General features: G+C 31.6%; 1 protein-coding gene across 1 annotated transcript; it reads right to left on the bottom strand.

Annotated features, from left to right (window-relative positions):
* Window positions 1–1,976: 1,976 nt before the first annotated feature.
* On the bottom strand, window positions 1,977–6,253 carry LOC109155552 (protein disulfide isomerase-like 2-3). The gene is made up of 10 exons (XM_019303143.1): window positions 6,049–6,253; window positions 5,707–5,865; window positions 4,882–4,995; window positions 3,744–3,898; window positions 3,379–3,478; window positions 3,002–3,178; window positions 2,774–2,919; window positions 2,527–2,667; window positions 2,220–2,440; window positions 1,977–2,181 (listed from the first exon to the last, which is right to left on the bottom strand). The coding sequence occupies exons 1-9, from the start codon at window positions 6,190–6,192 to the stop codon at window positions 2,266–2,268; spliced, it is 1,311 nt and encodes a 436-aa protein (XP_019158688.1). The 5' UTR covers window positions 6,193–6,253; the 3' UTR covers window positions 1,977–2,181; window positions 2,220–2,265.
* Window positions 6,254–15,215: the final 8,962 nt, after the last annotated feature.

Genomic DNA, 15,215 nt, shown 5'->3' on the forward strand with positions numbered 1-15,215 from the left:
TTAGAGTTTAAATTTACACATACAAAATTTGAAATTTACTTTCCAAATGTAATTATCTTAGTTATTATTTGTATTATGAAAATTATAATATAGATGAAATACAATTAAGAATAAATCAATGTAATTATGTAAATTCTCTCTATAAGTTTATTTGAATATGCACATAATTAGAGATTATATTAACCATACAAAATTATAATTTTAATTTTAATTGTAATTTTGTATTCTATAAAAATAATAAATACGTGACCAATAGAAGCTCAAAAATATTATTATATTAAATAATTTAAAATATTTTATTTTTTTTATTTTTTATTTATATTTATAATAACATAATTTTTTTCCGTGCATCGCGCGGGTGAATTACTAGTTATAATATATAATATTATAATTTATTATATAATTCTAATCATAATTTATTATTATAATATTGTAAATATAATTAATTTAATTTATAACTTATTATTATAATATTATAATTATACATTTTATTTTAAGAAAAATGCTCATTTTCCCTCAAGATTTTCCTCCAAACTTTCTCCACAAGATATGACTTTTATTCATTGGGTGCCAATGAATTGACTGACCCTGTCACTAATTAAAAAATAAATTTAGTTACCAATCAAATGATGTCACACTAAAAGAAATTTTTTTAAGAGAAATACAAGATGGGTTCATAGCACTCTCTTATTTTAATTTATTACCCTATTATCATTAGGCTTGAAAATTTTGATGTTTATACTCTTTATTCCCTCTCAAATTCAATGTGCATCATTAATTATAGGTCCAAACACATTATTGTAAATTAAGTCAATATGACTTACATTTGTGTGCATAAAGAATCCCTATGTGCCGCTAAAAGAAAATTTAAAATAAAATTTTTATTTTAAAAAGACCAATGCCACTAGAAACACATTTTTTTTTTATTATATACTCCGTATTAAATGTTATGAAGTTTTGTAACTTTTTCAGTGATCATCTTCTTTTACAAAGACTTTTAAAAATATTTAAACAATTCAAACGTGGATATTTTCCATACAAAATTTTAATATGCGATATCAAGATTTTTTTTTTTTTTTGGGGGGGGGGGGGGGTGGGTGGGGTAGTTGTTACGGCACCATTGGATTCCTCGTCCTCCGCATAGGTTGCCTTGATTAAGAGAGTGCAAACCAGGAGGGCCATGAAAAGGGACACGACAAGCATTGATGTTGTGGACGTTTCCATTGTTTTAGTCGCTGTTTGAGAGAGCTTGAGAAACAATGGAGTTCATCTGGAAACACAGGGATTTAAAGGGGAGGGGAAAGATTGGAGTAGAAATTCCAGGAGTGTGTTCGTGAGAGTTTGAGACCGAAAAAGTCTGAAAAATTAAGGCGGATCTTATCCCAACGAAGATAGCATTAGTTAGATGATGTAAAATCCAAAAAAAAAAAACATTGTTTATTTTGATAATTATCTATGTAGCTAGCAAATTTGCTAAGACAGCAAAAACGGCCACCACCACACTTTTTTTTTTTTAATTTCTTTTAGTATTATATTTATAATTTATAATAATATACTACCTCCGTCCCATTTTGTTTGTCTGGTTCGGTTAACGAGGCTTGACTGAAGCTATTTTTACTTAAATTTTTCATAATATTAAATTTATTTTTAGTATATAAAATTTATATATTTAGAAACTACATTAAAAGTACTATTAAACATAAAAAATTAAATTTAAAAATAATTAAAAATTACTAAAGAAAATAAACAATGAAGAAAGGGTTGGATTGACCAATGAATAGTAAACATGACAGGCAAAATGGGACAGAGGGAGTAATATGAAAGTGAGACTATTTTTTAAAGTGAGAGAGATCTGTAAGAACGCAGAGAAATAGTGAAGAAATTACAAATTTAATGATGTAAAAGTGGGACCCATTTTAAAAAGTGAGAGAGATTTGCAGGAATAAGAATAGCCTAATAGTTCAATTTCACAGGAGTTAAAACCTAATAATAATTACTAAATATAAAGAGAGTAAAAGCACGGTGTATCAAAATTGTTCAAACTATGTTTGAATGAAAAGCAATTAATAACAATGTCCACTTTTTACCTCATTGACCACATTTTTCCCAGATCAGAAAAACCTTGACCACAAGGATCTTAGTGAAGGCATGTCTAAATGATGATCTCTACCAGATATAACACACTGCATAGCCTGCTAAATCTTTTTTTTTTTTTTTTTTTTTTTTTTTTGGTTTAATTAGTGTGGAGACTGGAGAGAGGGAGAATTACAATTCATCCTTGGCTGGTGAGTCATCTGCCATAAGTTCTTCAAGGGAGAATTCATCCTCTTCGATGATTTCCCCATCGCTACCATCCCAAGGTTCTGTCTTTACAATGTTGGGGGTGCCTGCTAAAGCCAGACTTCCCTTACCTCCTATACTAGCTTCACGCACGAATTCTCTGCATTCATACAAGCAATTATGAACCGTATTTCAATCGTGTGGTAAAGAAAAAGTTTGGACTCTGGAGTCTAGATAAACACTTACTTGATCTGATCATGCTGAAATGCGCTCTTAAGAGGTGCATAAGCTTTGCGGCTCAAGGCCACCAATGCGGGATATCCATACCCGCCAACACCAACATGCTTCTCGAGATCTGGTTGCTTACCAGCAGCAGCCCAAACAAAGCTGTAGCATTCGTAAATCATGGTTTTTAGATCAGGAAGCCGATATTGTCATTGTTTAATCAGATTTGCCTTCTGACAAATAAATAGGATGACATTCTTGAACTTGCCTGTATGGTTTCCCTTTGAACTTCTCTGCAACAGACAACAACAGCTCAAGGTACTTGTTCCTTCCCTCGGCCTTGGAATCCAAAATGTCAGGGAGGAATGCCACGAAACAAAGGGCAGCGGAACCACACTTTTCTTCCATGATTTCCTGATATTAAGAAATATTTTGGGTCAAGAGTACAATAAAGAACATAATTTTTTTTGGAAGAAAAAACAAAAAGTAGGCATACTGGTCCAGTCAATTCTGTCACTTCAGGTGGAGAAACATTAGTTTCCAGCTGATCTAGAGCAAATGATTCAATTGCTGAGGCAGTCCTTGCACCATCATAAGAGGAAGGCTTGTCCTTGTCAGCCCCAAATACCAAAATTGTAGGAAATCCTTGAACATTGAACCTGCTCATCAGAGACTGGAAACTAAAGCTATCAGTTCTAAGGCACCATTAGCAGAAACAGGGTCTAGTTAAATGATCTTCACTAGAAATTTTAGGTTTAACATGGGAACATAAGTTCATAGAAATGCCAAATTTCTGCTATCACTACAATATGCGTGTAATCATGGGAGTATTTTGAAAGCTTGAGACTAGAGGACATGCACTATTAAGCTTACCTGCTCTGCATCACAGTCTACATGACCCAACTTCACCTTTCCTTTGAGCTTATTCGCAGCTTTTTTCCACTCCGGAGCAAGCTTCTTGCAGTGTCCACACCTTGGCAGAGCAACACATAGATCAAACAATAAGAAAGAAAAACCATACAAACACAATGAAGGATCCATCAAGCAAAACAATTATACGCATCATCAACATTATTTGCAAAGAATTTTACCAAAAAACATGACCTTTTGAACCCAGACCTTTCTCATTCCACAATTGACCAAATAAGCAAAGATCACAGTGATAAAGGTTTGTACAGGATGACATGCTATCAGGTTAAATGTTACAAGGGCCAAAATTATTAAAATTGGCAGCTTACCAGGGTGCAAAGAACTCCACAATCCACAGTTCTTTGCTTTTAAGAACCAACTCATCAAAATTTTTTGAGTTCAATTCAATTGATGCACTAGGTTCAGACTTTTGAGAAGATCCTCCTGTTTTTCCGTCTAGCCGATCCTTGAGCAGTGCCTTAATCTGTATAAAGCAAATTGATCTAATTAAGTTCTGGCTTGCAGTAGATCATCTAGAAAATTCAAATGATGCTCCACAGTGTCTATTTCTGTTCCATCCTCAATAATGGTACTAGAAATGGGTTAAGTCAAAACTAGGAATCATGTAGAGCTACTCTGGAGGATTGAGGTTCAAACTGAGTAGAACTAAACCCGGTACATACCTTGCACTCCAAGTCTCCAACACCACTAAAACTAGATAAAAAGGGCAACTTGAAATACGGTGAAATTGATGTGGTCAAGTCTACACACTTCCAATACCTTTATTCTATTTTCAAATGAAAGACAAGTTTGGATGATAATGGCAATATAGAGCAAATATGGAATTGATGAAGTGGAGGCAAGATATCCTAATATCCATAAGACGACTATAACTCATAAGAAAATGTCACAATCCAAGAAGTTGCCAAAATAGTGGAAATCATCTCATTTGACGCAACACAAAAGTAGCGCCTGTACAGAAGATATTGAAACCTAGTCGATTAAGATTATTTTAACAAGTTTAAGGCTGACCTTTGGCTACATTGATCACATAGAGTGATTACATGGTACTTGTAAGAAATAAGAGAGGAAGGGTGGTCAGTGGTCTGTGTTCAGAGAATTAGACAAAAAAAATGTTAAATGGTTAAGAAAATTGGGGGAGATTTTGCTTTAATTTCAAAGAAAAACAAAAGTAAGATATTTAATCTATTGCATGAACCTACAAAAGAATGTGTACTTTACAAACAAGAAATCTTTGTCAGCAACCGCATTTTAATTCTAACCTGATTAATTACAATGTTCATCACAATTCACACAACTCACATGTATCCTAATCTCTTTACTTTGGTTGCATTAATAGTACTGCAAGTGAATGTGCCTTGCCACATTGTAGCAAAGAGGGAACAAAGACAGAAAGACTGTATTGTGAACTAATTTCTAAAATAAATTACAGATAACAACAATCACCTGTTTATATGCAAAATCAGAAATTGGTCTTGCCTCCCTTGGTCCTTGATAATCGATAGGTGGCTTTCCAGGCGCAAACACCTTTATAGTAGGAAAACCTCTAATGCCATATTCCTAAAGATGAGAATGTCATATTAGCATTAAGCATACACACATGCATATCGATCTTCTATATCTCTTTCACCGAATCATAGTTCATCATTTAACATTTAATTGTAGAACTTTAACAGATTAACTCATTGTTAGAAAGTACCCCTCATACATAAAATATCATTGCTATTTGCTAACTTATACAGTATAGCAGTATCATAATTTTTGTATTAATTCTCTAATCCTAAGACCTTCATTTCAAATGGTTGCCTGCATGCCACATCATATACTTCTTATTCCTTTCTGATGACTTCCTGACCTCAAATATATGCATATCCCTCACTCTAAAGAAGGGACCTTAATTAGGTTTATCCAACATTATCTTGTGTGGATTACTCCAACATATTTACATATGATTTTTCAACATCTTATACTAGCATTTCATTTTTACAAAGGATACTAATGCACAAAATGGAAAGCTTCACTCTAAACTAAAGTGAGCCTAGCAACATCCTAGTTGAGGATATCTCTACTCTTACTTGTAAGTTATTGTTTAAAAGGGATACATGTAACATTTAAATGACCAATATCCTCGGGAAGTTCATTGATTTTACTCCAACTTGTTACTGGAATTAGTTTCTTCAAGTGATTCCGGTACAATAAACACACACACACACACACACACACACAACACACAATTTGATTGTAATTTTAAAGGATAAAGGTAAATCTGACCTGCGCAAAAGATTTGTGGGCATCTGCATCAAGAGCAGCAACAGTGGCAACGCCTTTCAAAACGGAAGCCACCTTCTCATAAATGGGAGTCAATGCTTGACAATGACCACACCACGGGGCAAAGAACTCCACTAAAACAATGCCTTTAGAATCAAGGACCTGCGAGTAGTCATTGAATTCAAAGCAAAACCTCATATTACCAGAAAATTACAATCAAATTGCATTACAACGAATGAGCTGAAAAATTGAATTGATCTACAAAATCAACTCACAACATTACAACACACGCACTACTCAGTCGGACGCAAATTCAATTAAGAATACACGGATACGAATACGCACCTTAGACTTGAAGTTGGAAGGATTTAGCTGAAGGACGGGAGAGGATGGACCGTAAAAAGCAGTAACAGTTGTTGCAGAAAGAATCGTGAGAAGCAGTAATAGTGTTGGCCGTGGAAGAAACGCCGGCAGTGCACTTTGATCCATTTCTCCGTTCGCCGAACTGAGGACAGTGAGTAATCGATGACTGAGAATATAGAAACGCCTTGCTCGCAGAGAAGGGAAAAAAACCGGTCTATGGAGAGGCCGGTATTACGTGGATCCACCAATGAGAATTTTACACGTCGGCGGAAAGTGTCTGCCCATTCTCCTGATGACTGAGCATTGAGTGTTGTACACGTGTCATGATCTTGTATTTTTAAATTTTTAGAAATTGAATAATTAAAGTGTGTTATATTAATATGAAATTTTTTGGAATAATAGTCAAATAGGCCATCAAACTATGCACAAATTGTAATTATGTCATTGAACTCAAAAAATTACAATTAAGTCTCTGAACAATATAAATTCATATAATTTAACCTAAACTAACTTGTTTACCTGTTAATGTGCTGACGTGTCGATTTCTTTATTTAAAAATAATTTTTAAAATTTTATTTAAATAATTTTAAATAAAATAATCATTTTAAATAATAATAATAATAATAATAATAAAAGCTCCATGGCTTGTCGGAGACGAAGGGACCCCTTCGTCTCCGACAAGCCTGAGACCCTTCGTCTCTGGCCAGTCAGGGAGTGTTCTTTTATTAAACTAAAATTTTAATAATTTTTTTAATTAAAGGAACCGGCATTTAGCGCATTAATAGGTAAACAAGTCATTTTAGGTTAAATTACATAATGTTACATTGTTCAAGGAATTAACTGTAATTTTTTCGAGGTTAGTGACCTAATTATAGTCTGGTGTATGGTTTGATGGCCTGACCTTTATTTCATTTTTTTTAAAGAAAAAATAAAAAACTAAAACTAACTCCATCCTAGCAATTCTCACCTTTATAGATGACGTGGGCTTTTAAAAGTTATTTTGTTTTAATTTTTTTCGCCATGTTGGATAGAAAGCTTGCAACTGCAACAAGCTTTCTAATACTGATGTGTACCTTTAAAAAAAATTGTTTTAATTTATTAGTTATTTATTATATTATTTTATTATTACATTTATAATATAATAATATAATATAAAAGTGTAACAACTTTAGAAAGTGGGAGAATATTATAGGGATGTAGTGTGAATAGTAAATGATTTGTAAATTGTGTGATGTGAAAGTGAGACTCATTTTAGAAAGTGGGACGGACTTGCAGGGATAAGGTTAGCCTAATAATTCATGACGCATCAATGGGATGTCCCGTCGTCACCACGTGGAATAATATTAGTCATTTGATATTGTGCTACTCTGCTTGCATATTGACAGGTTCGTCGATCAATGCAGTCAGTGCTTACAGCAAATTTAAAAGTGTTAAGAAATTTTAGACCTAACAATTATTGATACAACCTGTTACGATACGAAACTGGCTACGGAGATAACGAGTTAGTGTTTAGTTTTAATGTGGCCGCGGGTGTTAACGGATTGGCCCATTAAGAACATATATTATGTTTCGTGTCCTGACATGTCAACTCCGTAACCTGTTAATATTATCGTGTTAATCCATTTACACAAACCTAATTATAAACGATCAAGAACTATTGTGGCATTGTTATTTAGGTAATGTCAATTTATAAATAGAATCATTGTTTTATTTTTCTTTATTTCATTATTAGTTATTTTCTTATAATGTTAATATTTTAAAACTTTGTTGATTCGGGACAAATCGAATTAAATGAAATTACAAAAGATATCATGAATATGACTAAGGATGAACTTATTATATCAGGCTAAGACCCTACACCAATTATTGATGTTCAACAATTTGAACTTTGAATTTTTATTGCGTTTAATTTTATTCTAGTTAAAAAAATTATGGATCTTTAATTATGATTTTTTTGATATTATTTGTTTATTTTTATAAATGTTATGATTTGAATGGTAGGTTTTATTTATTTTTTATATAACTTAACTTAAAATTTTAGTTTATATATATATATATATATATATATATATATATATTAATAAGTTTAACGGATTTAAATAAGTTTCGTGTTATATTATATTAACATGATTTGAAATCTGTTAACAAAATGTGTCTATCATATCAATTTGTTTACAAATTGTGTTTATGTTAAAAATTTTGACGTGTCGTGTTTATTTTTAACTTTACCATATTTATATCAATATTGTGTCGACTCATTAATCAATTCGTATACACAAATTTCCAGCTCTAAGAAATTTCAATGGGTTTAGCCGCCGTTTAGGTAAAAGTAATTATACCTTATTTGATACTGAAAATGTTGCCACGTATGGAATTGACTTGCATCCAAGGTTCGTTATCCAGTAAAAATATGGGAATTTAAATAGATATGAGGTTACGATTGACTTTCTTGTTGTAGTTACATTAAAATTTAAAATACAAAAAAATCCTTTCGTATAAGTAAATTGTAGTCACATTTGTTAAGTTACTGAGTCATACTTTCGATGGTCTAGATTTACTCGCTGAAACATATTTACATGAAGGGTCACACTTGTCTATTTGTGCGAGCCCATCTTGATCCGTAAGACATTTAGGTCGGATCGAGTTAATATACAAATATAATATTAAATTAAAAATAGAATATTTATTATTAATAAAGGATTAACACTTTCAAGGACAAACGTAATATTTTTATATTTTAATATAAAAATATTACTTTTTTTTAATCAAAAATACTCTTTCTGTATTATTTTATCTGTCTTACTAACTATTCATTGGTCAAATCAACTCTTTCTTCTTTGTTTATTTTTTTAGTATTTTTTTTTAGTTATTTTTAAATTTGATTTTTTTGTTTAATTGTACTATTAGTGTAGTTTTTAAATATATAAATTTTGTATACTAATAATAAACTTAATATTATGAAAAATTAAATTAAAAATAACTTCATTCAAGCCTCGTTAAATGAACCAAACACACAAAATGGGATGGAGGGAGTATTCTATTTTTTTTCTTATAAGTAATGTTGCACTTATAAATGAAAATGTAATACTTTTACATCAAAATTAAATGTAAAATTACTACATTTTTCCTCAAAAGTATTACATTTTCTCATATAAGAAATAAATATTGTATTCCTGATTTACTATTACATTTGCTAGTATAAGTATTATATTTCATCTTGACTCAATCTGTATCACAAAAAAGGATCTGTGAGACGATCTCACACAAGTTTTTGTCTTATATAAAAGCTAACCATCGTTGTGTGAATAGGAAGATAGCTTGGCATGTCTTGCTAGGGTATTCAGGTTTTTGAGCAACCACCAGAAGAAGTCTTTTCACTTTCCAAGAAGGATGGATTACTGTGTGAAACATGATTTTCGTATTAAATTAAACTATAACGAGTTAAATTAATGTTAATACTTTCTTAGCTTAGTCAATTCCATTGCATGCATAGTCTTATGAATGTGGTTTACTTTTGTTATGTGATTTATAGGCCATTCATTACATCGGAACGGAGTTGCACTTTACACTTTCGGATAATGTTACGAGTTTCTCTCATTAAAAAAAAAAAAAAAGACTAGATATCCAATTTATGTGTCTTTTAATTTATTATTTATTTTAATATTTTATTTGTACTTTTAATCTAGCATGAGCTTTTCGATTTTCTGTTTTTTGAATTGTATTGTTACGTGAAAAAAAAAAAAAAAAAAAGAAAAAAAAAAAAGACGAAATGTCTTTTTACAAGTAAAATACATTTAAATGGCGTACTATATCTAACCATTCTCTTAATTCTTCCCAAACCATTCTCTTAATTAATGACTCATCTAGAAGTCCCAAAGTAATTGTTTAACAGAAGTGCTTTGGGTTGCTTTGTTCGTTAAGCGTTTGGTAGACGATTTACCAAAAACAGCAGATATTATTATTATTATTATTATTTATTATTATTATTATTATTGAAAATGTTTTAAAATGTCGTGCCACATTAGGAATAGTTATGCTGTGCATCTGTAAGCACCATGCATGGTGCATACAAATGCAAAAACGACGTCGTTTTATTAAAAACGCGCGTCTCCCCTTTAAAAAAAAAAATTTAGGTTCGATTCCTAGTAACAACATTATTTTGTTCATTCATTATGGAATTTTAGTTCATGGATTATGGAATTATAGTTCATCGATTATGGAACTATAGTTCATCGATTCTGGAATTATAGTTCATCGATTCTGAAATTTTAGTTCATAGATTCTGGAATTTTAGTTCATTCATTCTGAAAATTTTAGTTCATAGATTAGATTATGGAATTATAGTTCATCAATTATGGAATTATAGTTCATCGATTATGGAATTATAGTTCATCGATTATGGAATTATAGTTTCGAACCTAATTTTTTTTTTTTTAAAGGGAGACGCGCGTTTTATAAAAACGACGTCGTTTTTGCATCCGTATGCACCATGCTTGGTGCATACGGATGCACAGCATAATTTGCCCCACATTAGTGTTGTATTATTATTCTTTTCAAATTTTACATTTATGACCAGTTGAACTGCCTATGCAAGTAGTGGTGTATTATTATACTTGATGTAAATACTTATGTGTAGCAAGTTGTCCCGCGTATGTACAATTAATACTAGTATCACAAGTACCTTATATAATTGGAACAATTCTTACTGAGATTATTAGACAGTTAATTTACTAGTATCACAAGTACCTTATATAATTGGAACAATTCTAACTGAGATTATTAGACAGTTAATTTGATACTTACGAAGTTTTAAGTTTGAGTTTATGTACGTAAAGTTGTTTATTGACATTTTTGGTTGCGTCAATCAACTGATTTTACTCCAGAACATATCTTATTATATTGACCATTTTTATTTAATATAATACAACATGAGAGTAAGTTGAAACCGTAAAAATTTCTTTGTTATTATTAATAATAAACAAGTCACAAGTCAAAAGATATAAATAAAAGTTGCCAAGTTGGTAACAGTTTGCTTGGGAATTAAGGTAAGTCATTTGTAAAGATAACTGCTTACGACCGAATCCACAAGGATCAAAATTCCTCGTAACAGATCAAATGTCCACACAATTGGCCAAATATCATTGGCTGTATACTTGTATATAGGGTTGATTAGTATTATACCAACTAATTTTACTTTTTCCTTCTTGGAAAGAAATTTAGAATGAGTGCAATAAGTTTGACCAATATACTATTGATCAGAATTAAGTTCATGATCTTTAAATATAAAAATCATGTTTCACCGACTCTTAGTCACCACTTTCAATAAACTAATTATTTGACTTTTACATTTTCTTTTTATGAAAGGCAAAAGGACAATTTTCATTAACTAGTTTAATTAGTATAATATTCAAACGGTAACTCGGGATATGGTCGAGTGAAAGAAACTCATTCATCCTTAACCAAACAAGATGTCTATCTGAGATGCCTACAATTCAGCAAGGAGATTAGTCAATGTGTCGGATGACGGGAACCCTGAGTACATAAAGAGAAATAGTATTCAAATAGTATATAATTTAATTATTTAAGTATAATATATTAGTTTGGACAAAAATTATTTCCCAATAAGGCTTACTTTTTCTAGTTTATGAAATTGTGATCTTAATTCCAAGATTGTAAAAAGATTCAACATGTTGGGAACATCCATATTTTTACCTAAACAAAAGGAACAAACATGGATATATGCAATCACACGTTTCATGATGAATTGAAGATAATCCATTAGAGCATCCACATTAGTTGGGGAGAATTTAGGGATAATGTAGGAGTGATTAGGAAAGAGAAGATGGGAGGGAGGGAAAAAAGGGAAAAAAGAAAAGGAAAATTAAATTAAAAAAAAAATAATAATAAAAACTATGATTGTCAGGCGCGCCCACTGTGCGCTATGGTGACAGTCACGCGTGGCTGTCACCAGTGATACATTATTTGACTTTTTGTGGTGGGTCCCACCATTTCTGAAATCTCCGTTCACTTGCAGGAGAATTATTTCTCAAATAACTCTTTCCCACATTAGCTATTATCTTGGGTGGGGAGAATTAATTCTGAAATAACTCTCAATAATCCACAAATGTGGATGCTCTTATAACTATTTCCTAGATCGATGCCCAACATTTTGCGGACTTCTCTTTTTATATTTAAAAGCATCATGCTACTAGAGCCAAAAAAATTCATCAAAATCATTATCATTTGAAGTAAGTATATATATTATATAGTAACGGAGAAAATATACAATTACTACCTAAAAGTGTGCAACAGATTTAAATAAGAATACGGAATATATATATTAAGATGTTGATAAGAATCAAACTCGTAACCCTGTATAAATATAATATTTTTGACCGCTTTTATAGTGTTGCTTGTATCCAGATAAAACACTTATTGTTTCTAGATTTTTTTTATTATGATTTTTTTTTCGATCAATCAATTATGATCATATATCAAGACTAATTATGTTCATACCGGATAAAATCTCAAAAGTGGTAAAACACTTTCTCATGAATTATAATTGCATTTCTAATGCTCAAATTTGGAACCGCTAATTAAGTAGCCAGGAAAAAAAATCCGAGTCATTTAATTTATACCTCATAGGAAAAATACATTGCCTTGAACACGTTCAAACACTACTCGTAATCTCGTATAATGTCCAAATTAATTTGAACATATGACCTCCTATTTGAGAGAGTCACATTATGTCACTTGACCACAAAGTATTTGGTCAAACATTGCTTTTGGTTATTTAATTTCGCCTTTGATATTCAATCCAAATATGAAGGAAAAGTACATGTTTAGGTAACAAATATTTTATTTTCTTATAAAAGATGACATGGTGTCGTAAATACCCTAAATTCTACCATATTTTTGTCATAATACGTACAACTACAATTATATTTTAAACATTATGTGATGTCATAATATACTATAAAATTTTTACAAGAATACAATTTTTCTAGGATGACAGGAAAATTTGCAATCATTAAAATATGCATCAAATAAATTTCATTCTTATGTAATAGCCTCCAAACCACACAATGAATGCTTCATAGTTGTAAAAGCCTAGAGCTTATGCCTTTTAATTGGTTTAATTGTAGTGAATCTATACACAATAAATAATATACATATTTTTAGTTAAAAACACATGTGGTTATTAATGGTACTATATAATTACCAATTATTTTTTTTTAATGCTACTGGCTCTATTACAATGTAATATCTGTTCATATACTTTCTCAACCTACTGAAACACAAAGAACCAATAACGCTCGAACTCACAACCTTCTAAATGGAAATCCAACCCAGGTACCATTAGACCACATAGTCTTGGTAATTACCAATTATTTATTTGATATTATATATATTAATGGATTTGAGATGACATTTGAACAGATAAACTTCAACTACTGATGAAAATTCAAGCTAGTTAAATACCTACTCCTGGAAAAATTTAACAGACTAAAAACTCAAGCAACGTAATATAATTCAACGACTTAATAAGATTCAGTCAAATACCCTGGCCTGGTAAATAATAATTATACATATACATATATACATACACCCTGGATATTTACCCATGTAGTGAAGATGTGATGGCGTGAATGTCTTCAAGCTTAGTGAGATAAAATTCTTTAATTACTTTTGAATGAACCTAACCATTCACACATTGGGTGTGACAATAACTTATTGAATCTTTCTGTATTACTTTAATTATTAAATTATTATTTTTTGTGATGACTGAAAACTCAATGTCATTATTCGAGGGTGTGCACCGCGTAAATTCCGTCTTGTAACTTTAGTTAGCTAGCAAAGGACTACAATGACTTAAATCAGTCTAGGTTTGTTCGGCCCATAGTTGATCAACTCAAACCAAGCAAGCCAATAGATCGCTCCCACTATAAGTCAAACTTGAAATTGTGTTGATGGATGCCCAACATATGTACTCTGTCGGTACCACCTAGTAAACAGTCGGGTCACAGACTCGACAGTCAACACTCGAAATGTGACCAATCGCTCCCTAATTGTCCTTCATTCCAATACCTCCAATTAATTAGTCATAAATATTCTAATTATTACCCATTAAATCCCATTATTTCCCATTTATCACCCATTAAATCTCATTATTTCTCATTTATCACCCATAAAATCCCATTATTACCCCTTATTACCAATGTGGAAGTAGGAACAAGTTGGAGGGGGCTCCATTTTTCTCTAGAGCAGACATCCATACAATATATACAAAAATGCTTATAAAATAGTAAATTTTTGGTTTGGCATCACCTAAAAAAACAAAAAGGCCCGTAATTTTCACCGTTCCGATTTCCATGTTAAAATTGTTATACCTTCCACTTCTTTCTTCTCAAATTACTGATATTTCATCAAAATTGAAGCATGTGCTCCATCTCAACTAAAAGCCTAAGCTGATAGTTGGATTGCACATTAATGGCGCCCCCTCACGTGTGCGGTGGGTTCCAAGCAACGCGTGGACCGGTAAACCATAGTTGCTTACTAGTGGCGTTGAGATTTAAACCCATGACCTTTGGTCTGACTCTGATACCAAATTGAAGCATGTGCTCCATCTCAACTAAAAGCCTAAGCTAATAGTTGAATTGCACATTAATGGCTATATGCTCACAATCAATTCAATCGGCTATGTTGACCCGCCAAGTGACTACGTTACCCAGGTCACAAAACCAACATATGTGATTTCCAAACCAATTACCTGATCAATTTGATTAGAATTACCCTAAATAGTTAATTCGTCAACAACTTAACTTAAATATCAAATTTAAGAGGAGAGAATTAATTAAACAACATTTATCTTCGGGACCTAATTGAAAACCCATGCATATATAATCCATTATTCTCTTTTCATCATTGAATAAGTGTGAACCGGAGTTGTTTGCCTATTAATATACCATAGAATAGGATGGATGATACTATATATATAAATGTATGTATTATTCAACGAGAACTGGGAAATTTGATGGCCAACCCAAACTGTCCGATAACGAACTCTGCTAATAAACTGACATTTTCAATTCTTCTTAATTATATTAAACCTAGTCCTCCACAGCACGCAACGTCGGAAAAATGTTTGG

The sequence above is a fragment of the Ipomoea nil genome, unplaced genomic scaffold (genome assembly GCF_001879475.1).
Source record: "Ipomoea nil cultivar Tokyo-kokei standard unplaced genomic scaffold, Asagao_1.1 scaffold2704, whole genome shotgun sequence".
NCBI classification, from domain to species: Eukaryota; Viridiplantae; Streptophyta; class Magnoliopsida; order Solanales; family Convolvulaceae; genus Ipomoea; species Ipomoea nil.

What these genes read in the sequence shown, in the direction of transcription:
- LOC109155552 (XM_019303143.1), bottom strand. Translation starts at nt 6,192, where the DNA reads ATGGATCAAAGTGCACTGCCGGCGTTTCTTCCACGGCCAACACTATTA. An exon ending in GTGGAGTTCTTTGCACCCTG is followed by an intron (nt 3,479 to 3,743) that starts GTAAGCTGCCAA and finishes TGCTCTGCCAAG; the next exon opens with GTGTGGACACTGCAAGAAGC. An exon ending in TGACAGAATTGACTGGACCA is followed by an intron (nt 2,920 to 3,001) that starts GTATGCCTACTT and finishes TCTTAATATCAG; the next exon opens with GAAATCATGGAAGAAAAGTG.